Source organism: Opisthorchis viverrini, assembly GCF_000715545.1.
Source record: "Opisthorchis viverrini unplaced genomic scaffold opera_v5_255, whole genome shotgun sequence".
Taxonomy (NCBI): Eukaryota; Metazoa; Platyhelminthes; class Trematoda; order Opisthorchiida; family Opisthorchiidae; genus Opisthorchis; species Opisthorchis viverrini.
The window spans coordinates 93,514-121,434 of record NW_008751911.1 but is presented as its reverse complement, the minus strand read 5'-3'; the positions used below and the strand labels follow the sequence as shown (position 1 = coordinate 121,434).

Sequence of the window (27,921 nt, the reverse complement as noted above, 5' to 3'; positions counted from 1 at the left end):
ACTTCTCTTGAGGGGCTTACATTGTCTTCATCCCAATTCACCATTGAGAATTTTGAACTTACTGTCAATCTGCCTATTTCCATTGAAGCTGACTAAAGTATGAGCGGATTTAAGGAACCTAAGGATAGCTTTGTTGTGTTAGATTCGCGAATAACTTCAACCCTAATTTAACCGCCTCAATGACATACAAAAATACCGGCAAGCATTGGACCGATTTAAATGCTTGTTTCTATACCGTATTTTTGGCAATTCACTCTGGCAACGTATAGAGACTTTAAATGAAAACAAATTCACTGAAGTATTGTCCCCACCCACCGTAAACGTCCTTGAATGGATTACAGCGATAGGATCGATGGGCGTAACATATCCTCATTCAAAATTCCTAGTCATATTACCATCTTTCTTATGCTTTTGCAGGATGAGAAGTTCCTATATGGATAATGCCAGTTTCTGGCAAGGTCTCTTGGAAACTCAAAGTCGTCCTACTGACAAACGAATCGGTTATTTTGACCTATGATAAAACCACAACTGTCGAAGAAATCCACCACGAAATCTGTGACATACTGGAATTAAATGAGCGTGAAATGTTCGGTATAGCGGTTTTATCAGGTTAGTTCACGAGACCATATCTAACGCACTGTAGCCGAGGGCTTTCTTTTCCTAGATCCCAGTGAAAAGTTAAAAGGAATTGATTTCGATTATCTGAGTTTATCGAAGAGCTTCGGAAAGCTAGTGAGTTCCACGGTTCATGTATTTTTCAAGTTTTTGTTAGTGTGATTTTGGAGTTACCTGGAACAGTGGCCGTTTTCCTTTTCCGCATTACTTGGCGTGTTTGTGTGAGTTCATCCTCACTGAATGAACTGTGTAATTCAGCCTACAGCACAATCCTAATGCGCTGTGGCAGAGCTTCTTAAGCATGCCCATTGATGTCATGGTATCTCATGCAAGATTCTTGTCAACTAATTTGCCTCCTGCTTTAAACTTTCCACTTTTCTGACTGTTTACGAACCGTTTACCCGTGTCTAGAAAGAAATTAACGAGCTTGTTAAGACCCGGCATTTTCACAAAGAAGGCACACAAATGGGATGTCCATGCGCTGGTAAAGAGCCAAAACCTTCAAAGTGTGTGAAAAACAAAACCATGCCAAAAACTGCAGAGCATTGAGAAACAGAATATATCGTCTAGTTTCTTTCATCCGGTTATCTAACTTCACAGTCCACTGAGTTTTTCCGGATGACCGTCTAATGAGTATTCAGACATCTGCATTAAATTTAGATGTAGAGTTTTACTAAGTCTACTGTCAGCTTTCAGTAAGATCAAAATTAGTTGTATCCCAACTTGAGTGCACCTGCCGAATACGCATCATCCACACATCTTAGAATCCTGCATGCCGAATGACTGCTTCTGGAAGCCGGAATAGCGAATAACAGGGCTCCCTCCTCCAAAGAAAAATATTTGAAGAAACAGACCAAACGATCTATCTTTGGGTGAGCTTTCGTAGGCCAACAATAGTAACCTATCAGAAAAGGTAATAAGTAGAACCTCTAGGAAGTAATCAGACATCAGATGTTTGTTTCGATGCAACACGGTTCATTTGGTGCCCCCAACTTACAGTCTGCGGTGAACTGTGTGCAGCCTAAAAAACATACTCGTCGCTTAATTTCGAAACGCACCTAAAAATATCTCGACTCTGTTTCTTGAGGACGTTTCTCGGCTACTGATGAACCGGAATGGACACAATTTATTTATTGGCCAACATAAGCACGACGTATCACAGCCCGTAGGCAAATCACAGCAACTAGCCCATTGACGGTATCTTCAAGGGTACCGAACTAATGAGTGTGGCAGCACGGTTATCATAATCTCCTTAGATCTGGGTACACATCTTATGTCATGCTAGTTCAAACTCAGTGAGTTAGAGGAGCAACTCATTTGGCCCTGTATTTTTCGGCTTGGATAGGAAATTAGAGACAACTGGTAATAGATATGCAGCCAAGGTTGTATTGCTTACACTACATAAACCTCACTCCGAATACCAAGCGTGTCTCAAGTTTGGATGGTTGTTTTCAAATGTGATTTTTCTTCAAACAACCTTCACAAACAAGTTTCATCAGTGGGTTTTTTGACCTAATGAGGTAAAAAAAGAGCCTATTTTTCTCCAGATTCCTTTCAGCTGGTTCATCAGGTTGCCCGTCATATCTATTGTTATTTGGACTACATCGTTTTAAACCTATTTTAGTCCGTAAATTTTTTATTCTAATCAGGAAAACTATTTAAGAGCCATTACAAGCGTTTTGTGATCGATTACATTCAACTTGTCAGAAATATTTCCACTGTCGATTGTGAAATGACACCGCCTAATTGAAGATAACCGTTTTGAAATCCCTCCATTTTGCTCAAGCAAAGAGATGAACAAGAAACAAACCTTAACAAAAAAAATCTCACAGCACGTGTTAGGGTGTAAACTATTTAAAAATACTAGATAAATATATAAACAATGAACAGCATACCTCAAGAAAGTGCTTCTTCATCCGACGGGAGCGTGGCGAATGAAGCCGAGGTTATCAAAGGCAGACTGAATTACAGTGTCTGTAATTTGCTGTGATGAACTTCCGGACTGTACCACAAAGTAGTTTATTAGAGTTAAGTTGCATATACGAATTGAAATTAATCACGAAAGCTCATTTTCTTTTCCGTCACTGTTAGTTTGCACTTCACTCTTATTATTTGACTAATCGTAATAGGTTGGGGATGGGACGCAACCACTAGACGGATCTGAAGAAGGACACAGCAGCGATATCCATAGGATAACAGATTTTCCTGTCTGCTGGCGTATCCCTTATGATGGTGAACTAGACATGTGAGCTGCATTTCCCAGTTAAAAAAATACCATATATACAGAATATTTCGATTTATCCAAATATTCGGAATGCCAACAGATGAACCGCATGATCTTTAGTTGCCTGAGCTTCAGATGGCTCTGTTTTCTTGTCCGATCTGCAGGTTAGTAACGGCAGAGAATCGGTGCTTTTCTTTTGTAAATGCTCAAAATATTTCGAGAATGCTGGAATCATGGCGATCCCAAAACTGCCGGGAGCAATAGACCAGCTAGCATATGCCAGGTCACCATAGCTTCTTCGTGCTGTGTAACGTACTTTTCAAAATCTTTTCAAACTGAAACGTACTTTCCATTGCCACATTTTGCAGTTCTGACGAATGAAACCGCACCAGGCACAGCAGGTAGCGAACACTGAGAAGAGAGCTGTGAATTCCAACTTTGATGGGATGAACTTGATTTTGAACTCTGTTTAATGTCATCCTAAATGAACCCGTATCTTGAAGGCACTTTCGGCTAAATCAGCGTTGTCCACTTATATGGCTAGTTGACTATAACGCGAAAAGCACAATGTACTTTAGAAATATGGTTGAAGGTCATATTAGTGAGTCACATTCCACTGGTTGAAACCCTTCCTGGTGTTTTTAAAAAGACAGACAGCTCAACCCTTGAGCTTGCAATCACCGACTAATTAGGACCACAATAAGTTGGGTGGCGTTATCACTCGGGGCCTTAGAAAAATCTCCTTAACGTATACGTTATTGGAAGGTTCTCGAGTTGTTCGGTCTCCATTACAAATGAAATGTCCATAAATGCTGATTACGACTAACTGCTAGAAAGTAAACAAAAAACCAAATCTATACTGGTTGGGAAACATAACTTATTGTTCTCAAGTGGTTCCAAAGTTTATATACCATTACTGCTAATTGGAACTATATGAGGCGAGTACAATTCGGATCTACTGACCCTCTGTAGAAAATTGAGAGTTTTTATGCATTAAATCAGGTGTAAAATAGTCTTTGTTCGTAAGTTGAAACCTGCTCATAGCACCATTCCTTCTCGGTGCCTATCGAACTTGTGTTTCAGCGTTTGCGTTTTGAGTTTCAAACTCTGGAAACAACAACTGTGGGAAGTTCGCTACTCAGGCACCAACCAATTTGTCCCGTTCAAGATTTGAAGACTGGCCTTCGGATGTACTTTAGTTTAGAAATGCTTGTTTGGATCATTTTGTAGAGAGTTCCTCCTTCTAAAGCAACAATTATTGACGGGTCATGTGAACAGCCGCTTTATAGGGTTTTCAATAAAATTCAGCCGAACCATTCCGTAGGCATCAGTCACCTGCCTTTGATTTTCGTCGGCAGCCGTTAAGTTAAATGAACCAATTTTCGTGTTTCTTTGGCCAAATTATTCCGACCTGACACCTCTGAATTCAATCCAATCTGGCATTATTAAACTAGAGCTACTGTGTCAATAAATGCACTCTTTCGCATAAGAGGGCTTGTCCGGTTTCTGTGTCTCTTAGTTATCAAAATACTGAAAGATATTTTTTTCTTCAGAAATACCTCGACTCACATCAATGCCATTTGGAATAGCTCATAGCGATGCGTTTTCGCACAATGGAGACATCAATTGCTGGATATCTACCTTGAGTCAGAGTACATCTATAGTCTCTCAGGGGTTGAAGACCATTTATTAAGGAACATTAAACCATGTAATTAGGAGTTTCTTCAAACGATGAGTGTTTCCATAACAGTCTCTCGTATATTGTGCACTTGAAATGTCTGTATCCAAGCGAAGTGAAATCAATGTGCTATATCTCAAAGACATTATTAAATCAGCTGCCGGACGACTCATGTCTGTACACTGTGTTCCGTGCTATCGTTGCCTGTGTAGTTCTAAGAAAGACCAAAGGCACATGAGCCACTACCAACCATTGGTTCGCAAAGGTGGTGGGTTGCACTTTCGTCTGAAATTTTGAACCGATGTCATGGTCGCTCGTTTCAAGTAGCTCTGCGCTGGGAGCCCTTTACAGCATCACCACATCGGGAACATGTATTTTGAGATGACAATTTTTGAAGCGCATCAAAGCTATCATTCCAAATCAGACTTTTGTGCACCTTCTCTTCCTATCGTCTGTCTACAGTTTCAATTAAGTGTCATTTCGGTGTGCAACATCAAACCACTAGGTTGTAAGGTAAAATGTTTTCTACCCAGAAAATAGCAGTCACTTCCGATTTGATTCGAGGCACAAAGAATTGTGAGATATATAAGGCTCTGGCCATGTGCCCATTTGAACTCTGTAGCGAGCGCTGTTTAAATAGAGATCATCCGTGTGACTTGGTCAAGGTGATTCCTTTTTCAATGGTCTCCATTTTGGACTCTATCAGGGTCTTTATGCGCTAATTGACAAATCAAAAGTCATTAATTTAAACGCCGAATTGCTGAAGAAATTTGTTATGTATGATTCTACTCTAAATTATTCTCTCTGAGACTGTATCAAACGGGTTACAATTACGGAATGGTAGTCGGGACCAACTACACATTGTCTTCGCGAAATCTCAGTTGCCTTAGAACCTATTTGCATGTTCGTGTAACCAGTCCATCTCTCCCTGTACGATCTTCTTCTGAGCACCTTTCCAGTCCTTCTTAGTTTATTTTACCTCACAAAGCACACAATCTACGTCTGGTGTCAACCATACAGTCCCCGTCAAACCAACTTTTCTACAGTAGGATTGACATTTACCGCCGGGTCGTGTGCAATGGGGTAATGCGTGGTTTGAATTTCAGATTGGATGAAACTAGCTTGAATGGTCGGCAACTTGTTTTTACTGCATACTGCAAATACCAGAATATTTGAATTGTGTCCACCTAAAAGCAGATCAAAACCCGCTCAATCGTCTCAAACTGGATTTTGCTAACTCTCACACAGCACGATCGAACAGGATTAGAATAAATCTACTGACAGACTATATTTAAGCGATATCATATCGCCTTATGCGTGGTATTTTATAGCACAAAATCACGGTGCGTTCTGACGGGTGGTGGGCAGTTATTCAAACATCATTTTATAGTTGTCTCTCTAGTCCTTTATGTCCTCAGTGACAAGGAACTGGTGACATGATAGTTTATGGAAACAACGTGCTCAGCAGCCTCAAAATGACTAGTGGAAATTGCTTTTCGTTATAGCTTTTGAATGTCCATCAACTGGAATGTTCAGTTGCAACGGACAAACTACGATTTCGTTGCAGCTCAGAAAAGTTCAAGAAATCTTACTTCGGCCGACAAATAGTGAAAAGTTTTCAAACTGTGTATTTATTGCACTATGCTGCCATATTTCCTTGAATTCGAGGTTTCGTTGTCCAGTTCATCTATAGTAAGCAGAGGCTTTCGGTTATCTGAGACTATATTTTCCCCCCATTTATTGGCTATGCATTACTGAACCAGTGTTTACGACTTAACAGAACGACATACATATTTACTTTAGGAACAGAAACAGCTGACTTTCCATTTAGCCAGCCAAGAATCAGAAAACATCAGTTGACAGCATTCCAGATGACAACTGACTTCGATCGCCAGTGGTCTTATAATTAGCTCCAGGAAGCTCCCAGATACATTTCTTGATTCGCCGCAGTGTACGTAAGCCATAAGCTCATTCGTGGGTACGTCTGGCTCATTATTAAGATGCACCTATCGGCACCAAAGTCTGGACCTATCGATCTAATCTTTGCATCCGAACAGTTTTGCCCATCCAGAGTGATTAGAAATCAGTCGTAATCTCATGTAGTGTACGTATTTCGTAAAAAGTTAGCGTGTTTGGGTCAGGACGACCCGTTGTAAGGGTTTAGTTTTTCTCCCATCAACCCAACGCAAAGGTGTACAAGAGCGGGACAATACTCGATCTCCGCAGGGGAAAGCCTGTTTCGGTGGATTAAACCTGGGAAGATCACTATGTCCTCTTGCTTGCTTTATCACTGCTTTACCACAAATATGCCAACTTTCGGCCCATCTGTAAAGCGCCCAACAAAACTAACTTCAACACCTGGATTTTTCTATCCCATGTCGTCACCTCACCAAAGCAGCCTTCTTTTGTTATTATTACCATGCCAGAAGCTGACTGTCAGTCTGAAGGTTGGTTATTTCAACGATTTTGTGTACTGTATCTCGGACACCAAATTCCGAAACATGATACTCTGTCAAGCCTTATTTCTGGGACAGTTCGGTCTGAAGCTGTTATCATTTCACCGTTATTCATCATGATATCGATGACAAAAGTGAACAGAAGGAGTAGGGAACAGCATTGTTGCCGAAACCCTTTGCTTATATTAGAGAATTTTCGGACACGTAGCTACTACACTTTTATAAGTGTGGGAGAATAGATAGCACGGCGTATAGTTGGTGATTCCGGGGTCACTCCACTTTGGACAGATATTTGCAGAAGCGCTGATCTAGTTTGAGGGTTTAAGGGTCATTTGAAGTCGAGAAAACCAGTAGCCGTAGACCGGCGATATGGACGGCACCGCTCAAGAACCATTCAGATATGACACTTAAAATGAGGTCTAACCTGGTGACGGACATGTTACTATCGCGTGTGTGGTCCGTTCGGGCTAGCAAGTGGTTCTATCGCACCTGGTATCTCCACGGTTCACGTGCAACACATAGGACAACTATTGTCGATGGGTTCTGAAAACGCACTTCAATATACACAATGTGAGAGAGTTTGGGGCATTCCGTGGCATTCCGTCATCACCTGGTTTGATATTTACAAGCTACTTATACGTTGAAGATAGCAGGAAGCTTATTGCCTCTTTTTCTGTACAAAAACTCAGGGTCTGAATTCTACTCAACGCTCGCATAGGGGTTGACTAATACACAACCATTCAAAGTGGCTTGTGCAGTAAATAATAAGCGAGTAGGCATACATCTCGTACAAATCGCCAAGATGACTGCCTCACTATCAGTAAATATGATTTTTTGAATTTTCGAAACTTCAGTGGTCACTGAGCCTGATGGGACAGGAAATATCATTTTGTGCTCGTTCAGTGGGAAGGTGGCAGTATTTCGGATCAGCCGTACTCAGTGGTGGGAAGCGCATCCACAAACTAAACGTGCCATCTGACAAAGTACAACATTAGGTAGCAGGAAAGTACATGACTTCAATATGGGGAGAACCAATACATCGCTCGGGCGTGAACAAAACATCGCTTGTTCAGACGTGATGATTCAGGTGCGTCCAGCGAGCGCCTCACACTTCACACATCCGGAGTTCAAAGGCTGGCACGGCCAAGGATATGCACTGCTCACATGTTCTAAAAACAACGAAACTCGAGTTCATGGCTCCCCCCTTTGGTGTGGACGGACCAGAATAATTGCACCGGCACAGGAGGAAAATTGTTCAAACGATAGTAATGTGAACCCCACTAAAATGGGTTTAATGAGTTAACCTTGGCCCAGAACGTCGCAAAGCTACTTTTTTTACAGACAATCCTAACTAGTCAGTGTTTCATCCCTTGTTCAGAGATGAGCATAAGATATTCTGCGAACCGAGAAGCGTTAGGTCTTACTGTAGGCACACCAACCAGAGAAATGGATCTAAAGTTACCCAAATATCAATTAGGAGATAAGGATACAAAATGTGCTGAACAAGCGGTGACAAGCACCTTTACTAATTTCTATATAGGCTTCTCTATAGACAATCCTATCAGTGTTTCATCCCTTGTTCAGAGATGAGCATAAGATATTCTGCGAACCGAGAAGCGTTAGGTCTTACTGTAGGCACACCAACCAGAGAAATGGATCTAAAGTTACCCAAATATCAATTAGGAGATAAGGATACAAAATGTGCTGAACAAGCGGTGACAAGCACCTTTACTAATTTCTATATAGGCTTCTCTATTTGACTTCAAACGTTTAGCTGCTGCATCCATCGGGATGTCAAAACAGGATGGTTAAAATGATCTGATAAACGCAGTTTGTTGCGTAATAAAGGTTCTTCGACCGTAGCCGTGTGACGTATCTATTTTCACAGACCTGGATAAGCAAGCTCCCGGTAGTAGACCATTTATCTGCAAAGCATACCCGACCGCCTTAATTTACATGATAGTGCGGGTTAAGGTGTGTGAATTAGAGCTTTTAATGGCTCAAGCTTCTTGGTCGTTTGTATGTTTTCCAAGCTTGGCAGTTGGATTGCAAAAGTCTCATTACGAATCGAGGTAGAATCATCCATGCGGAGTTAATTATGTCAATTCCCCCTCTTACGCTTGTGCTTATGTATTTTCTAATCAGTATCCAATAACTCCAAAATGTTTGCTTGTTCCCAAGGTGGTCTCCGCGTAATTTGTGTGGCCACCTAGGAATATAAGTTGAACCCCAACTACTAAGCTCGGTGAACAGACCAAAAACCAAAGAAGCGCACATGAGCTACCTATATTGCGCAACACTGCCAGTCTAAGCTTTATTTCCTTGAAAACTTGATCGTGCTTGTTGAAACTATGTTGGTAGTGTGTTCACATGCTGTTTTGTCATCTCTTATAGTTCTTTCCAGCCAGTTTGTGATCTATCGATCACAGACAGTCCCCGACTTACTTAATCTTCTTTAGATGAGTATGCTTTCCGGAGTGGTGTACGCTTTGTTTGCCCAGTTCTAATCCTTGATTACGGTTGAACTAGACCGCACTGGTAGTGGAGGGTTGTGTTTCTTTTAGTGACTACTTCATGCACTCTCCATCTTTAACTAAAAGAGCCCACTCTTTGAGTAAGGTAAACTGTAACTGATGGATACAAGTGCGTTCCATCGTTCTCACTGAACATACTTTACGGTAGCCTAGTGAAGTCAATGAACCAATCTCGAAGTAAGTGAGGCCTCCGGATTTCCCACACATTCCTCAAAAGAGTAAGAGGGAGCTCGGTGTGTACAACTCGCGAAACATTCGATCGAGAGTCAACTGGTTTTGGTTAACCACAGTAGTTGTGTAAAGTGATAACTCTAATAGACAAACTTGCACTTCACGCTTCCAGCATCTGGCATGCAACTTTTGGGAATGGTGGAATTTTCAATTAAGATTTCGTAGTGTAACTGAAGCTTAATTGATCAGGGTTGATCTGTTCGCCGAGCTTGGCAATTGATTTGCAAACGTTTCGTCACCATTCGAGGAGACATCTTCAGTGCGCTGTTGTGTTGTTAGTTCCTCTCTTCGTTCCTGCGTTTGTATAGTTTACAAAAAGCAGCATTTGCGCAGTAATCCGTATTCTGATTGGCCCGATCTTAGGAATCAAGTAATACAAACCACAACGCAACACAGAATAAGATCTGACCAACCAGAGTACAGGTTACAATGCAAAGACTGCCCTTTGTAAACTATATAAATGCATGCACGAATGGTCGGCGGTTGTGGTTGTGCACGAAGAGAGGGAATACCCAACCAACCGTGTTTAGGTTGATTTCATCAGTTAACAAAGGGTAACGTTAACAGTTGTGAGTAAGCTGCGCAATAAACCACACACGCTTGTGATCCTGAGAAGCGGGGTTAGAATGTGTTCAGTTTCATGGTAAACACAGCTTGAGACAGCATATTCTGCACACATAAAACTGGATGCTTCATTCTAATCAATAAATCTTGACAAGATACCAGCAGTAGATAAATTTGGTTGCACAATCAGACAAGATTAACCCCATTACTGCTACTGTAGTCTCCGACCAGAATGAGGTTAACTGGTAAGTATTGCGGTTTACCTACTCAACCCACAACTCTGAGACCAAAACAGCATCTCTTATGCGCTCTAGAAGAACTTGTGCAACAACTGTGGTTCAAAAGACTGTGGCAGAAACTGGCCGCCGAATTCCGTGTCAGACTACGTGCTTTTTAACTATTCTATTGAAATGAAGCATCTAGGAACAATTGCAAACCCATCACTAAAATTGAAATTGAAATCTCTAAGTGGCAGTTACGTTAGTGATGGTAGTGTGAGGGAATTAGGTAATTTCCAATTCATATTTTGTACTGTAAGTGAGGTTAGTCTATGATGAAAAGCCGAGAAGCACTGTGCAGATGTTTCATTGTTATTGGGAGTCATTAGTATGAACCAAACACAACTCCATATGGTCCCGAACCGGCTTGTAGTACGAACCCCTAACCGTCCGGCCACGAGCGTCTGAACGGCATTGTAATTAACTTGCACTTAATGTACAAACCACTAGTCGGGAGGTCGCTGTTTCTGAACTCCTTGGAGTTTCGTGAGATAATGGTGTAATACTGGCTTTTCTCAATAGGATGAAACAGCTGTACAGTGTTTCTTGGTTGGTAATGCTTTGGAATATTGGTAGCTCGGGTGTATTGGTTGGTAATTGATCAGGTGGCTGTTGATCTGTTCGCCGAGCTTGGCAATTGATTTGCAAACGTTTCGTCACCATTCGAGGAGACATCTTCAGTGCGCTGTTGTTTGGGTAGTTCCTCTCTTCGGGCCTGCGTTTATATAGTCCACAGAGAGCAGTCTTTGCGCGACGAAACGTTTGCAAATCAATTGCCAAGCTCGGCGAACAGATCAACAGCCACCTGATCAATTACCAACCAATACACCCGAGCTACCAATATTCCAAAACATTACCAACCAAGAAACACTGTACAGCTGTTTCATCCTATTGAGAAAAGCCAGTATTACACCATTATCTCACGAAACTCCAAGGAGTTCAGAAACAGCGACCTCCCGACTAGTGGTTTGTACATTAAGTGCAAGTTAATTACAATGCCGTTCAGACGCTCGTGGCCGGACGGTTAGGGGTTCGTACTACAAGCCGGTTCGGGACCATATGGAGTTGTGTTTGGTTCATACTAATGACTCCCAATAACAATGAAACATCTGCACAGTGCTTCTCGGCTTTTCATCATAGACTAACCTCACTTACTTACAGTTCATACTAATGACTCCCAATAACAATGAAACATCTGCACAGTGCTTCTCGGCTTTTCATCATAGACTAACCTCACTTACAGTACAAAATATGAATTGGAAATTACCTAATTCCCTCACACTACCATCACTAACGTAACTGCCACTTAGAGATTTCAATTTCAATTTTAGTGATGGGTTTGCAATTGTTCCTAGATGCTTCATTTCAATAGAATAGTTAAAAAGCACGTTGTCTGACACGGAATTCGGCGGCCAGTTTCTGCCACAGTCTTTTGAACCACAGTTGTTGCACAAGTTCTTCTAGAGCGCATAAGAGATGCTGTTTTGGTCTCAGAGTTGTGGGTTGAGTAGGTAAACCGCAATACTTACCAGTTAACCTCATTCTGGTCGGAGACTACAGTAGCAGTAATGGGGTTAATCTTGTCTGATTGTGCAACCAAATTTATCTACTGCTGGTATCTTGTCAAGATTTATTGATTAGAATGAAGCATCCAGTTTTATGTGTGCAGAATATGCTGTCTCAAGCTGTGTTTACCATGAAACTGAACACATTCTAACCCCGCTTCTCAGGATCACAAGCGTGTGTGGTTTATTGCGCAGCTTACTCACAACTGCTAACGTTACCCTTTGTTAACTGATGAAATCAACCTAAACACGGGATCTTCTCACCTGTACCAACTCAGTGCATTCGTGAAGTGTATTTTTCTGTTTCTGTCGTGGTGAAACCATATCTTTGATTATATGTTGAAGATTGTTGATTTTCGTGTCAGCCATCTATTGTGAGTACTAGTAAAACAGGCTAACAACAAGCCGTGGGCGAAATTCCAACCCACATAATACTATCTATTAACGTGCTGGTTGTGTGCCTTTGAGTTCCCGTTCCAAATGTGTGTCCTGTCCTTCAGAATTCCATGGTGCTCACTGGAATATCGGACTTTGGGTTGTCGCAAGAAGAGTGAAACTAGTGGTAAAGCCTTGAAAGGCGTTTGGTAATCTTTAAGCTGGTGTGTTCGACACGAAACTATGCTGAGATATCTTGAATTCGTACCAACTGAAACTTTAGGCAGCCATTGTACAACTAAGTCAGTTGAAGAGTATCACAAACGAGAGGTTCTACAGTCTCCCGTGAGAACCCAGCTGATATGTCGATGAGTGTATTTCTCGAGATTTGTCCAATTTGTTTTCAAGTAGAACATGAGGTTGGGACTCGGAGACCACGCCTACCTGATGACCCCCCAAGAAGGGCGAACCTGGTTACGGACTGTCGAAGAGTTTTCAGAAACCCTGTGAGTAGTTTCGTAAATGAAAATATCCAGTGATATCTCGAATATCTTACCAACTGAAACACAAGGGGGTTCTATGCAGCATATTTAGCTGGAGAATATCCTCAAATGACAAGTTCATATGAGTCTGTCGGTTATAACTAATGTATCTCACAACTGAGTGTACTTCGCAGAAAATACGGGTTCAAGATGAATACCAAATCCTGTCCTGTTTTAAGATTCTACCATACGAGCAGGTGCATATATTTAGTGGATTTACATGGAATTGAAGTGCGCTATTCAGTTCAGCATGCAGGCAATACTAATGGTGACTCTGGAAAGCTCCTTGAAATTTCGGACCTCGTTTTTCAACCACAATGTTGACAGTGGTGTCCTAAAAAACTTCGCCTTGTTTCAACGATCACTTCTGATAAACCGATTGTGACTGACTTCTGTATGCGTTGACATGAGCCGACTGNTGCTGGCGACTTTCTTGGTGGATGACTCATTAATATACCGGATAGATTCTCCGGCCAGTTGTTGCCTGAAAAACATCTAACCGTACAAAGTTTCAGTCATCAAGAACCTGTTTTGAATTCAGTTGTGAATGCATCAGGCTTTCTTTCAGCATGACCTTCCTACGGTTTTTCGATATTCACACCACTATAAGTCATGCTGAAAAAGGTCACTCCAGCACCTCATCGCTGATCCATGATCAATACCAAGATTTAATTTACGACACTACTCAACCTAGATCAAAAGTTGGCCAAATGTACGATAGTTTTGACTTTTTTAAGGGCTGGAAAGTCACCAGTTTGGATGGGACAGTTTTTGTATTAACATAAAAGGAATTTTTCTTTGAAGCAGCTAGAAAGTAATTTTAATAAAGTAGGTCCTTCCCTAGCGATTTCAGCTGCCTGTAACTCGGACATTTTTGAATAGAATAAGAAGAACCGTTGCGCCCAGACGATCCTTAAAAATTTAAAACCGTCGAGGTCGAAGCTAGCCGACGCATCTGGAGTTCACCTGTTCTTACATAAACGGTTCATTTTATCCATGTTTCACGGAAAAGATTCACGAACGCTCTACTTGGTAGAATATGACTTCATAATCTTGAAAAACTTCTCCGTATTCCTCTATTTCTTATTGTATCGTAATTCAGGGGCGTAAAGTTGTCCCAAAGTTTCGCCGTCGTGCACAGACAACATTTTTTGGCCCTACACCACCCGACGTGGCGCTACAATCCTACCGGACGGTATATTTCCGCGTGAGATTTTACATTCCACTCCACTGTCTTCGTGAGCGAGACACGCAACATTTGTATTATGAACAGTTGCGTACCAATCTACTAGAGTACGGCCTCTACTGTGACCTAGCTACTTACCTCGAACTGGCCGCACTGGCCCTGCAAGCCGAGTACGGTAATGCGCCCACTGATTGTTTGGATGAGGAGCTAAACGGTCAAACGATTCCTGTCTATTTTGACCCGGAAGGAATTTATCCGCATCAGGTGAGTCAGACCCAAAAAACATCTTGAAGCAGCGAAACCGCAGTGAGTACGACGGTACCTGGAAGAACTTCGTCATTTCAGTCCTTTTCCCATAATGAACAGAGTCGTTTCCTCTTTCCTGCGTTTGAAACCATGTCTATTCTTTCTATTGAGGTCCTCTGTTTCTGGATGTATCCACCGGAGCCTTCCAGTACAGGCTTTTCAACGGGGATGGATCCACAATTGTAATCACATTGGAAAATTGATATAAAGCGAATAGCAGAAACCTTGCTTCTGAGTGTGTGGTGTCTGTATCTAGGGCTTTTGTGGATACGCTTCGCATGATAAAAAGTCACCTTTTTAGTAATGTGTCGGCTGATTAATGAAGGTATAGAGTAGGAGCTTTTTTCCGCGAACAGGTTCACTGGTTATTACGCAGGCCGTTCCTTCGTTTACTGGTGGAAGGAAGAAGGCCTTCGCTGCGGAGTTAATTAGAAAATGCCAACTGACCAGTTACAGACTATTGGACAAGGGAGCAAAACTCTCATATGCATCTTGTTTACAAAAACATAATATCCATCTTCTCTTGATCGCGTCTTCCTGGATATTCACTGACTGTTACTCAAGTCCAAGCAAATGCTACAAAGCAACTCCACAAATTCCGCAATAGCTCTCCTTTTTTAGGAGACGCAAAGCGAATTTGCAAGAAGAAAACATGCTGTTCGCATGCGTCCCATCAGTAGTATCACCTTCGTATATAAAATGGTGGAGTTTTAGGAATTCTCAGCTTTTGTGGCGCAGATCTACATCACTTTAGGGCATTTTTGTGCCCCAAAAGCCGCCAGATGCCTGCCGTGTCCTGGGTAAGTTTAGAAAGCTCGCCTGGTGCATCAAGTCATTAGTAGTATGAACTTCCATGTTTGGAGAATAACACCGGTAAATGCAGCGGTCTGTTTACCTTTCAGCACTCTATCCAAAATCCTCCTGCTCCGCACCGGCGAGACCATACATCTAACTTCTAATGAGAGGATGTCACAATATTTAGTGTATAAATATGAGCGAAGTATCTTCGCTTGAAAGTAATGATCTGAAATTGAACGGGTATGAAATTGTTCTCAATGGCTCTATCAAAACGCAGAAACAGTGCACTTCCGTTCAAGTGCGAGGCTGCGTGTCAGAAACGTTCCGTCATATAACTAACGGTCTGTGGGTATGGATTGTTTTGAAGTGTGATGAGCGCTCAGCCGATGTTCTATCCTGACATCTGTTGCCAAAATATAATATTGCAACATCCGTTCTTGATAAACCCATTTTATCGCCCAAACCAGTGTAAATTTTTTCAAATCTTTTCTTCGTTGCAGATGCTACAAGAGTACTCAAGGGAAGGGCTGCTTCGCATGACCTTTCGTCGTCATATGGCACTCCAGGACATGCCGCGTCGTTCAGCGGAATTCCACTTCATCCGGCTAGGGTCAAAACGCACATCCAACTTCAATAAGCATTTATACAAGCTCGCACCGATGAGTCAGTCCAACTTCACCGTATGGCTTGGGGTCAGTCCCGACGGGATTGAGTTACATCAGGTAAGGTGGAATTCGAGGACATCGAGCGTCTTCTGAAAAGCAATGGGGCGTCCTTCTTTGACTGATCTGAAATGATTAAGATCCTTACCATATGACTTTCCAAATTCTTGTAACTTGGTGACTAAATCCAGCAGCCCCAATTTCTATCGACTGTAACCCGTTTAACCTGGACAGGTGTTTCGGCAACATGGATAATTGACTGAAGGGACGACTCAGGCTACTTACTAGAATCTATGGGCGATTCGGGCTGCGGTACAAATTCCTGTCTTGCGTATCTTGCGTATCTGTCTCCCTCTCGTTTTGGGTCTGGATCCAGGCCGTTTTAAAAAAAACATCGTTTACCTAATCCTCATAGAAACTTTCTGATTCATTCCACCGCGGATTTGCTGATGAATTAGGCAGCAGCTCAGTCAGGGTCACTAGCACAACTTCCAAAACACCGCTTTCATTCTGGTGAAAGAAATCGCTTCACTGAATAGATCGATGAGAAGTAATCTCTTGATATTTTGCAAAGCATAGTTTGGCCCATCAACCAATTTATTTGGCCCCTGATGCAAAGCGAGCTTTCTTGAAGTTCCAGGTGACCTCAAACTGCATGTGTCAGTCGGTTTAAAATAATACAGGGTCACTGAACACTTGTATGTACACAGCAAGTCCGTCTTGCAGCCGTTAGTGCTCTGGAACGAAATGTGAGCTTAAAAAACTGTCGGGGTAGCCTTTACTAGTAGCTAAATAACCCCCTCCCCCGGGATGAGTGGAGCTGTTCGCATGCGTCCCATCAGTAGTATCACCTTCGTATATAAAATGGTGGAGTTTTAGGAATTCTCAGCTTTTGTGGCGCAGATCTACATCACTTTAGGGCATTTTTGTGCCCCAAAAGCCGCCAGATGCCTGCCGTGTCCTGGGTAAGTTTAGAAAGCTCGCCTGGTGCATCAAGTCATTAGTAGTATGAACTTCCATGTTTGGAGAATAACACCGGTAAATGCAGCGGTCTGTTTACCTTTCAGCACTCTATCCAAAATCCTCCTGCTCCGCACCGGCGAGACCATACATCTAACTTCTAATGAGAGGATGTCACAATATTTAGTGTATAAATATGAGCGAAGTATCTTCGCTTGAAAGTAATGATCTGAAATTGAACGGGTATGAAATTGTTCTCAATGGCTCTATCAAAACGCAGAAACAGTGCACTTCCGTTCAAGTGCGAGGCTGCGTGTCAGAAACGTTCCGTCATATAACTAACGGTCTGTGGGTATGGATTGTTTTGAAGTGTGATGAGCGCTCAGCCGATGTTCTATCCTGACATCTGTTGCCAAAATATAATATTGCAACATCCGTTCTTGATAAACCCATTTTATCGCCCAAACCAGTGTAAATTTTTTCAAATCTTTTCTTCGTTGCAGATGCTACAAGAGTACTCAAGGGAAGGGCTGCTTCGCATGACCTTTCGTCGTCATATGGCACTCCAGGACATGCCGCGTCGTTCAGCGGAATTCCACTTCATCCGGCTAGGGTCAAAACGCACATCCAACTTCAATAAGCATTTATACAAGCTCGCACCGATGAGTCAGTCCAACTTCACCGTATGGCTTGGGGTCAGTCCCGACGGGATTGAGTTACATCAGGTAAGGTGGAATTCGAGGACATCGAGCGTCTTCTGAAAAGCAATGGGGCGTCCTTCTTTGACTGATCTGAAATGATTAAGATCCTTACCATATGACTTTCCAAATTCTTGTAACTTGGTGACTAAATCCAGCAGCCCCAATTTCTATCGACTGTAACCCGTTTAACCTGGACAGGTGTTTCGGCAACATGGATAATTGACTGAAGGGACGACTCAGGCTACTTACTAGAATCTATGGGCGATTCGGGCTGCGGTACAAATTCCTGTCTTGCGTATCTTGCGTATCTGTCTCCCTCTCGTTTTGGGTCTGGATCCAGGCCGTTTTAAAAAAAACATCGTTTACCTAATCCTCATAGAAACTTTCTGATTCATTCCACCGCGGATTTGCTGATGAATTAGGCAGCAGCTCAGTCAGGGTCACTAGCACAACTTCCAAAACACCGCTTTCATTCTGGTGAAAGAAATCGCTTCACTGAATAGATCGATGAGAAGTAATCTCTTGATATTTTGCAAAGCATAGTTTGGCCCATCAACCAATTTATTTGGCCCCTGATGCAAAGCGAGCTTTCTTGAAGTTCCAGGTGACCTCAAACTGCATGTGTCAGTCGGTTTAAAATAATACAGGGTCACTGAACACTTGTATGTACACAGCAAGTCGGTCTTGCAGCCGTTAGTGCTCTGGAACGAAATGTGAGCTTAAAAAACTGTCGGGGTAGCCTTTACTAGTAGCTAAATAACCCCCTCCCCCGGGATGAGTGGACTGGTGATTACATTATCCCCGTACTGTTCATGAAGAGTGCCATGAGTCTTATTTCAGCAAGAACGCCAAGAAACCAGCCATTTCCACTGTACAGACGACGTTCTCCAGCATATCGCAACAGGCGGCACTGAATCCACTGGACAAATTTTCGCGTTGCATAACGTAGATGAAAAGGAATAGGAGCACTTCAGACGTCTTCACAAATGTATTATAAAAGGATGGTGACCTCACAAGTGACTGCTTGTGTAGCGTAGGTGACCGGCCTTGAGAAGTGGTTGTTTGTCGAGGTTGGCTGGCGTTCTCTGTGTACGTTTGTGTTACCCCTAACAATGCACCTTACGGAATGCCCCATTCTAGTGGGGAACCTAGTGACGTTCCGGTTACTTGCTTGCTCGTGATAGGATATAGGCTTTATCAAGTCAGTTGTCTTGGTTTCGCACACGTTTACCCGTCATATATTTACGGCGCAGTGCCAAACCAAATGTGAACTGTGGAGAGTTGAAAATTACGCTCCATTTGCCTTTTGGGAGGCGGGTCACTTAGCACACTTCGTGGAAAACGGTTGAGCAATTACGATATTCCGATTAATGAACCTCTCAAGACCACTTCGTCTTGTTGTGAAGTGACGATCTGTTAGGAGCACCATGAGAAAAATATATATATATATATATATATATTCACATGAAGTCAACACAAACCAGAAGGTATAAGATCGGTTCTTTAGGGGCCGCTAACTGGTCTAAGCGATGGCATTACAGTAAACTAATCTTTTTTGTCTGTTTCTTCATGTTCCCATAGTAAATCAACCCTCCTTTACTCAGTCATCTACAGCTACCCACCAAGGACTCCCAGATAGGGGCATTTGGGCTGTATTGGATAAGAAATTTTAGGAAAGTTGAAGTATGAAAGTAATTAATTACAGCAAGATTACTTCAGCTTAATTGTTGATGCCTGGCGATCGACAGGATGTCGTCCGAGTGCGGGTGGGACCAGAGACCCAGCAGTCCCAAGATACCACTGGTTCTGATGCATTAGAAGCGATTCGGTTACAAATAAATCGTTTACTCCTACACTGAAACATGTGCGTTCATAAAGGCAGAAATCCTGCTTGCAGCCATGGCTCATACCCAGTTTGTTATCACCCAAGCGTTGTATCGTGTGGGTTTACAGACTACTCCGTGAGATGAATTGAAGTAGTGAGCAGCCTTGAGTTTGAAATCTGAAAAAATGCTGCAAGCCTGAAATTTCGGACATCTATTAACATACTTGAATAAGTTGATTGTAACCTTGCCAAGAACAAATATACTCCTTCACTCCTCCTCCTTCCGAGAGGTTTTCGTCGGCTAATGGCTTTCACTCGTGGAAACTAACGATTTTGTTAAATTCAGACATTTTTATCAAAATTTGTCTGAACCTACACCCACTAGCTGTCGAATAAGTTTACTTGTGTCTCACCTCACCGTATCAGCGAATTTTATTGTGCTTCCAGGCACCACATCGTCTTTATAACATGAAATGGTTAGTTGTGTTTTTGTTTCCTTCAACGAAACTTATTTTTTTACTTATTTACTTATTTTTTCACTTGGTACACACTTGACCAAGGTTGGTTGAAAACGATCACCAAGTAGAACAATGGTGTCTTTGTTGAAATCCTGAAAGTAGCAAGTACCTGCAACCTAATTGGAGAGACTGCTGGTTGCATGAAAACAACTGGTCAGCTTGCAATACTCGAACAACTTTTGGAACCAGGGGACCAATTTAGCTTTCGCAAAGCCGACGTGTGTGACGTACGTTGCTCGTTTGGTAGGCTCAGTGAGCCGTAAGCGCATGAATGCGTGTTGGTGTGCATAACAGGTGTAAACGTCGTGCCAATGCTCAGCCAGTAATTGGACCTTGACACCCGTACCGCAGGGCCTCCAACGTTCGATCGACTGACCGCTGAGCCCAACAATGAGCTGCTTGTCCATTGAAATATCCACCTAAGTGCACCACTCAAGACTTCTTTCTTCTCTGAAGTAGATGGGTCCCATCTTTTGTGGGACGAGGTAATTACGCCAGCTGTTCGCATAGAGCTATTCGAAAGCTGGATCTGGCCACTGACCGTTGTATGAAGGCTCGAGGAACAGATAAAGAAAAGCTTGTTCGCTAATTGCCAAACCTTGTCATGCCATCCTGCTCAGGTATTAATTACCAACCTCCAGATTAACAACTCTGAATTATTCACACTGTGCTGTCTGCCCAAGCCACGAGCGTCTGCATAATTGAGTTCCACCGACTACAACTTATTGCGATATCATTTAGAAACCCATTTCCGACTATATCCGTCTTTACTTTTTCGAGGAACCGTTCTGGAGGGATGCATTTCATGGTAAATAGAAGTGTCACATACAGAACGTTCTCAGAACTAGGACCATTTGCATGTCCACGAATATTATACCTTTGTTCTCTCAGCTTATGCAGGAAGTCTCCCCACACAGGAGTTTTCGTGTATTAACTGTGGAAAAGGATATATAGTCATATGCCCATGCTATCATCCCGTTCATTCCAGCAAATTAAGAGCGGATGGATATCCCCGACCAGCCTAATCTTATGGCGAGACATTTACTGCATATCACAAAAGGTAGGTGACAATTTTAGCAGGAGAGTAATCATTGTGTTCCACAGTGTTGATTGGTCCACAATTTGTCTTTGAGTCTTCTGTTTGTCCGACCATTTTATATGGATGAGCCTTTGGTATTGTATAACCTTGACGAGGTGTGACAGAGTCCAGCTATTTTCCTCATTGCAGTATGTGCTCACAGATGAAATATCGTACATGTTCTCCCCGTTCTTCAACTTTTTGCAAGTTTTGCCTCCTGTTGTAAGACTTTCAGTCAACCATTTGTTACTTTCTAAAAGCTACAGTCATTAGCAGCTTAGATGTTTGATAGTGAACAACAATACAGAAGTATAGCGTCCCCTTCTTCAGCACACCGATTTCGACTGTCATAAGTTTGCCCATTAGCTTACAAGGTGAAACAAGCTCACCTAGATCTGGCATAAGTTCAACGTTTTCAACCCTGGTTAGGTATGTTTGTAGATTTCTACTAGTTGTGTTGAACAGTGCTGGTTTTAGGTCTATATGCACGTTCAGTCCAATAAATAAGGTATTATTCTCAAAATCAACCATTGAATAACTTAACTAGACTGTGTACAAAAGAACTCAGCTTGTTCTTACGAAGTTGATGCATTGGACATTACCAAACCTTTTAGTTCTTGGCCAAATGAATGTTGAAACGTGTTTTACCCTGCTTTTTTAAACCATATGGAACTGCATTCGCTTTAAGTGGTTCTTGGCTCCAGAATTCATCTTTTCCTGCCAAGCGCAAATATATACCTGTCCAAGGGCAACGGGTGGTCAACTCAAAGCTATTACAACTGCATGGAATGCATTTTATTTCACGGAAATACTTTGAGACTTTTACCGTCAGCCAATCGGCCATAAAATAATGTTTGCCGTTTTGTGTTAAAACAAGAGAGTGATAATGAGTGAGGAACTGGCATCTAAACACTGGAGAAGCAATACTGGGTTGTCAATGAGTTGTTGTAACCCACCACAGTCTGTCTTTACAGGGGAAATTAATCCCGTATACTGAGCGTCCGTTCAATTAGACCCTTCGGTCAGCAGTTGACTGCATATTAGTTGAACCTCCTTTGAATCGCGTATTATCGAAATTAATGCTTATGGCAAGAAAGTGGGTCGATACTACAACCCTCTACACATTGCTTGTGAAGAACATTGTAAAGGAAGGACTTAGGAATAACTGCGGGACTGAAGGAAATCTGGTTCACATTGCCGTAGTCAGTTCAGGCTCGTTGGAGTTTTGTTTTGATCATGATCAGTACTTATCTGACGCAACTCACTTCCGTGAAATCACTTGTCTGCCATTGCCCATTGGATGCCCCCATAGACCAACTAACCTGTGTATACTTGCTATCAGATATGTGATCCTCACTTAAGTCGGTGTTTCGATCATGCCACGCACTTTGTGAAAATAGCCACTTAGAATCCTAAAGGCTTATCCACTATACGTAGGCTAGCCGGCGTTTACCAACATGTGTTTTTATAGGCAGACAAATCATCGGCTGATGGGCTTATACGGTTTTGAACCAGAAGCCTCCTAGTTGAGTTGCCGGTCTTTTGCATCAACCATCAAATGCTGACTGGAAAATGTAAGCAGAGGATAAAAATAGTGATGGTTTAAAAAAATAAAATACACGAAGCTCTATCTAACAAACGATTATCCTACCAGTTTGTGCCATTAGGTTGTCATGTAGTCTGTTGCAGTGTGTCCGATGCATCCGTCCGATGGGTATAATCTGCGGATTCTGGGTTATTATTTTGAAAATTCGAACCCCCAAGGCATGATTTATCCAGTTTTCACCCTTTTGCCACTGAAAACCCGCTTAATTATTTGGCCACATTTCAGCAAATGAACTTTTGGAAACTATATTGCTCTTCGTTCTTTAGTACAAAAGAGGGGTAATCGAGTTTCGGATGTCGCATTGGGGGCGAAGAACTCGAACATGTAGAGGCAGTGTGGTTATAAGTTTCATCAGATGTACACAGACAGTCTCGGTTCACATAAAAGACAAGGGCTATACGTATGACTGTATATATCATAAGACATTTTGTCACATTAACTCCGTGTTTCTGCATTCCAGGAGCGTGTCCTTATTGTGCATTTGTACGCGCGGAAAACAGTGCGTAAATTCCAGTTTGAGCACGGCCTTTCGTCAAAACACATGTTTGCCTTGGTCAGCCACATGCATTTTTTCCAACTCCGAGCTGAGCTTTCCGCTCCGTACTCGGCTGGATTGTTAGAGCACATCGGTAAGTTCATCAAGTGTGTTGAGTATACTTGTTGATAAAGTGTAATCGATATAGATTTATTCGTAAGACCTTCGGAGGTGATGGGATAGTATGCGAAATCCGAGTTAGGGTTGCTTCAGTCACCCTGTTTGTTCGTTAACACGTGAAGGACACTCACAAACGAACAGATCTACCTAAAGCCACTGGCATAGCAATATGCTGTCCGACGAATGTGTTCGTGTTCATGGTCCTCATCATGGCGGTGAGACCAGCATGAGAATACTGCTGATTGAGTGATATCATGTATAAAATAGCAGAAATAGAGGAAAAAGGGTTCAAGCTCCAGTCCTCTCTAGATATCCGGGGTGTTCATATCTCCAAACATTCCGTCAGATGATCTGGAGAGAAATTGATAGAATAAGTGACACTGGCGTTGCCTGGCGATCATATCATGTGATAACCCAGCTGGGCACAGGGGACTCCTGCGAACTCCATCTTCCAAAGCTGACGGCACCCATACTACTCAGACTCCTCCAATTCTCTCTGATTTTCTTCTGTCATTCCTCGACCAGCTCTTTATTTGCACTATTTCGAATTCGGAATGGGAAACAACTGTCGTCTCCGCAGCTGGACATGCTTAGCCCAACTTACATTGCTGTGTGGACTTTACGAGGAAAATATCTGGTTTTGGGTTTCACAGATCACTTATTTGTTCGGGCCTCCAGCTGTGTTTTTGAAATCACAAGGCATCTTAGACCCTCTGTTCACAAAGTCTAATTCATGCAACCCCAAAACAACACAGCCCGTACTGCAGATGGATACACACAACTCCTCAAGTCTAAAGACAGACAGTTCTGACGCCATAGGTGGCGTAAACTGGCGATTGTGATCCTGGCCTTCGATCGCACCTAACTTCATTTTTTACTTTCCTATAAATGTTTTCCCCTCCAAAACTAGCCTTTTCTTTGCATAGCCTCGTTAAGCTCGGTGTAATACCGAACTGAAAGTTAGTAATCACGAAGTTAGTGTCTCGTAAATCTCTCTACCACATGGCTTATAGATTCGCCGGTTACCATGGTAACTCTTCGTGGGCGATTTACATAGGCCGATTCATAATTCGTATAGATGGTATAGATGAAATCGTTCTGTGATCAAAACGTCAGCCCCCAAGATACCTTTCACCTCTCCTATTGCTGCTTTACGTTCGTTGCCAAGAGAATGCCGTATGGTCAAGTCGCTTGCACTCGGGACCATAAACCTCAGTTAGTCGAGTTACTCTGAGTTGGTGGCGTTTAGAGATTAAAGGCATATCAATCCAAATCATCAGTTCCCTCCATGAAGAATGGGAACACATGAAAGTAATCCGTAGAAATAAAATGGTCTTGCCTGATTTATATCAAACAGATTCGTCAAAGGAAGTAAAATAAAGACCATAGGTGGGCAGCGAGAATAAATTTCTCAGGTGGAGTATGGCAAAGGAGTGCTGGAGGTGCTTATTATTCTGGGTACCTGCGAACTAACGTGAGCAGGTACCTGAGCTACCTGAGCTAACGTGAATAAATCATCCAGATGGCTGCCATCGCACCATATTGTAAGACAAGCAGCCTCACTCAAGTGGGAGGGTAGCTCAACAGACCAGATAGGCTGTGACCTTCACTGAAAAGCAAAAGTACTCGCAAACAAGGCGATTTGAATCCTCAGCAGTTTCCCTTCCAATTCGGAGGACTCCTTCAAAAGTTAGTCGAAACACAATGTTTCCCTTCTGCTTGACAAAACTAGATAGGCTGTATGACTTGATGCAACATGCTACGCATCACGCGACTGAAAACTTTTCAATAAACTCGACCGGTTTTACACTTCTTGGAGTTCATCGTCATGCTCTACTTGAACCGACGCTGTCATTTCCAGACCCATGTTGTCGATTATCTTTATAGAGGACAGACAGCTTGAACAAATCGCTCGCAAGTTTAGCGAGGAAGTTGGTACAGTACTGGCGGGTACAGTAGGTAGTTGTCGAGTTGGGAGTGCCCATAAACTCTTGTCAACATCTGTGAGTCTCGACGAGTGTCCAGGAACGGTACTACATCGCCGCTTCAGAACATCCCATATCTGACTACAGATTTCGTGAGTGAATCTCATTCAGGCACTTGATCTCCACTTTGAATTGTCCAGGAAACCTCTTGACCTAAGGTGTATTACCGATCTTGATGGCTTCCGAAGATACTTGAAAACTGAATACGAAAACATATCGGCTCGTATAAACGTGGATCGAAAGGAAAATTTAGATGGTTATCAAATATCCGCTACATCATATTCACTGAAGACGTAGAAGTCAGTGTCGGACATTTTGTCTTTCAGCCGTCATTGGAGAACAGACTTTTGCAGTTTTGCCACATGATATCAGCAGTGAAAAGGGAATGTGAATGCCCTCAAGCTATGGGGGTTGTGGTATATAAGTGACGAAGCAGATAGGTGTGTCGAATTAGTCAATTTTATGAATCAGCGATTGCCAGATAGCGACTGATCCCAGACAACCAACCCATCATACACCTCTTCCGCTACTGGTGAGTCCAACACACCCTGTTTTATGCGCGTAAAGTCAACAGTTCATAACTGGTGTACGCTGGCTTCGAACTCTGGACGCCTCTTGGATTCTATGGACGATGCGCTAAGCTCATACCACAAAAATCAATGACTCAAAGGTAGGCATCATGGCAGTTTCTCCAGACACTTCAACGGCTATGTTTTTAGATGAAACTGAGATGTATATTGCGCACATATGCGACATGGACAGTCCGTAGGCGATATCAGATCAAGCTAGTTGGGTATGTATGACGACATATCCCTTCCCAAGGTCGCCAGTGAGCTCACGCTCTCTGTCGAGCATGTTCTACAAGGACAAGCTCCAGTAATATCCAAGATATGCAAATGTACGGTTTGTTACCCACACAATACATATAGGCTGTTATATACTGACGTCGTGTTTAACTTTTTACTCGCTATTCGTTGAGCCAAATTGTTCCTAATGTTTTAGCTGATGTACTGAAATTGACAGAAGATTAAAGCCAATCATTCGGCAATCCTCACTCCCTGTTTCTGGCACAATCATTCGAGTGCGCAACATAGGCATCTAGTACATTGGCTTCACTCTTACGCTACGTATATTTGCCCTCGTGAGACGTGTACCCGGATGGTCAAATCGTAGGTCTACATTTGATCAACCTGGATATTGATTCAAATGCCCGGTCCATTACTGATTGCAGGTATCTTTCATGATAAAACTACACTTATTGTTCTGTTAGTTGAAGCTGGAAAGATGCTTTTTGTACGTGACACTTTATCCTTATTGGTTGTTGATCAGGTGGCTGTTGACCTATTCGCCGAGCTTGGCAATTGGCTTGCAAACGTTTCGTCACCGTACGAGGGGGCATCATCATTGCGCAGGGATCAACTGATGACGTCTCCTCGTATGGTGACGAAACGTTTGCAAGCCATTTGCCAAGCTCGGCAAACAGATCAACAGCCACCTGATCAACAACCAATAAGGATAAAGTGTCACGTACAAAAAGCATCTTTCCAGCTTCTCCTTAGATTCCATCCCTGTGAAGCTGCGCTATCTCAGTTTCCCATGGATTGTTTAAAATGTGGACCCAAGTTTTCTGTCTCAATTAATGGAAGATATCCTGATTATATAAAGCAACATCTGATTATAGTAGTCTTTCGCAGACCGGTTTCTAACCCTAATTTGCACGCGCTTTTGATGAATCATCACGAAAAGAACCAAACGGCTTGACTGAGTACAATGCTTGAGCCTAATACTTGTTTCCATTCTGAAGTCGGAATAGCCCGGTTTGAGAAGCCATTGTATCTTATGATTTTTCTCGTTTAATTCCTTTTCAGAACGAGGATACTATGAAGAGCGCTATTTATGACAATGATTGAGAATAAGTATATTTGGGGCATTCTGATTCTACACTGAGTGCACTTATGTTCGCTGTAACTGGGACCTTCGCTACTCCATCAACTTTTCATATCGACACGTCTGCTTGACCGAGATTTACTTATTTTCCCACCACTTTTTACTTTGTCTACTGTTATCAACCGTCTTGTTATCAAAGTGAAGAAAATTTCGATTTTCTCACGTCAGTTCTTAAAATATTTGTTGTTGTCGTTGGAGCTCCTCTTATCAGGTGAACAGCCTATCAGTCACCGTAATACGAGTAAGATGGTTTTCTCATTAGACCGCTCGTGATTTGAGTGGTTCTAAGCAATATGGTCGCTCAAGTGTTTGCGTTCGCTATGTTCAGGTCAGAGGCTATTCGTAGCCTGAGCGCCGTTTGAACACTCACAGCCATAAATAACACTGGAATTTTCAGCATAAACAGCAATAAAGCGACTTTTCTTCTGGGCAGTTGGCGTTTTAGATGGAAGCATGAATTCGCCTGAATCGAAGTAAAACGACAGAACCTAAACAGAACTAGCATTGTCCACTCAGTCACCAAGTCGGACGCGATGGTGGGAACTAAAAACGCAACAATAAGACCTGGGTAATAACGATCTAATTGTGCTGTTTCTTGGATGTCAGTGGGAAGTTGATAGGGCATATTGCTC

General features: G+C 42.5%; 1 protein-coding gene across 1 annotated transcript; it reads left to right on the top strand.

The window, feature by feature from the left end:
- Positions 1-440: 440 nt before the first annotated feature.
- Positions 441-27,481, top strand: T265_09080 (hypothetical protein; the record flags this gene model as incomplete). The annotated part of the gene is made up of 7 exons (XM_009175065.1): positions 441-609; positions 665-732; positions 14,165-14,512; positions 17,478-17,699; positions 21,007-21,078; positions 23,163-23,331; positions 27,211-27,481. The coding sequence occupies 7 exons, from the start codon at positions 441-443 to the stop codon at positions 27,240-27,242; spliced, it is 1,080 nt and encodes a 359-aa protein (XP_009173329.1).
- Between the last annotated feature and the right edge of the window lie 440 nt (positions 27,482-27,921).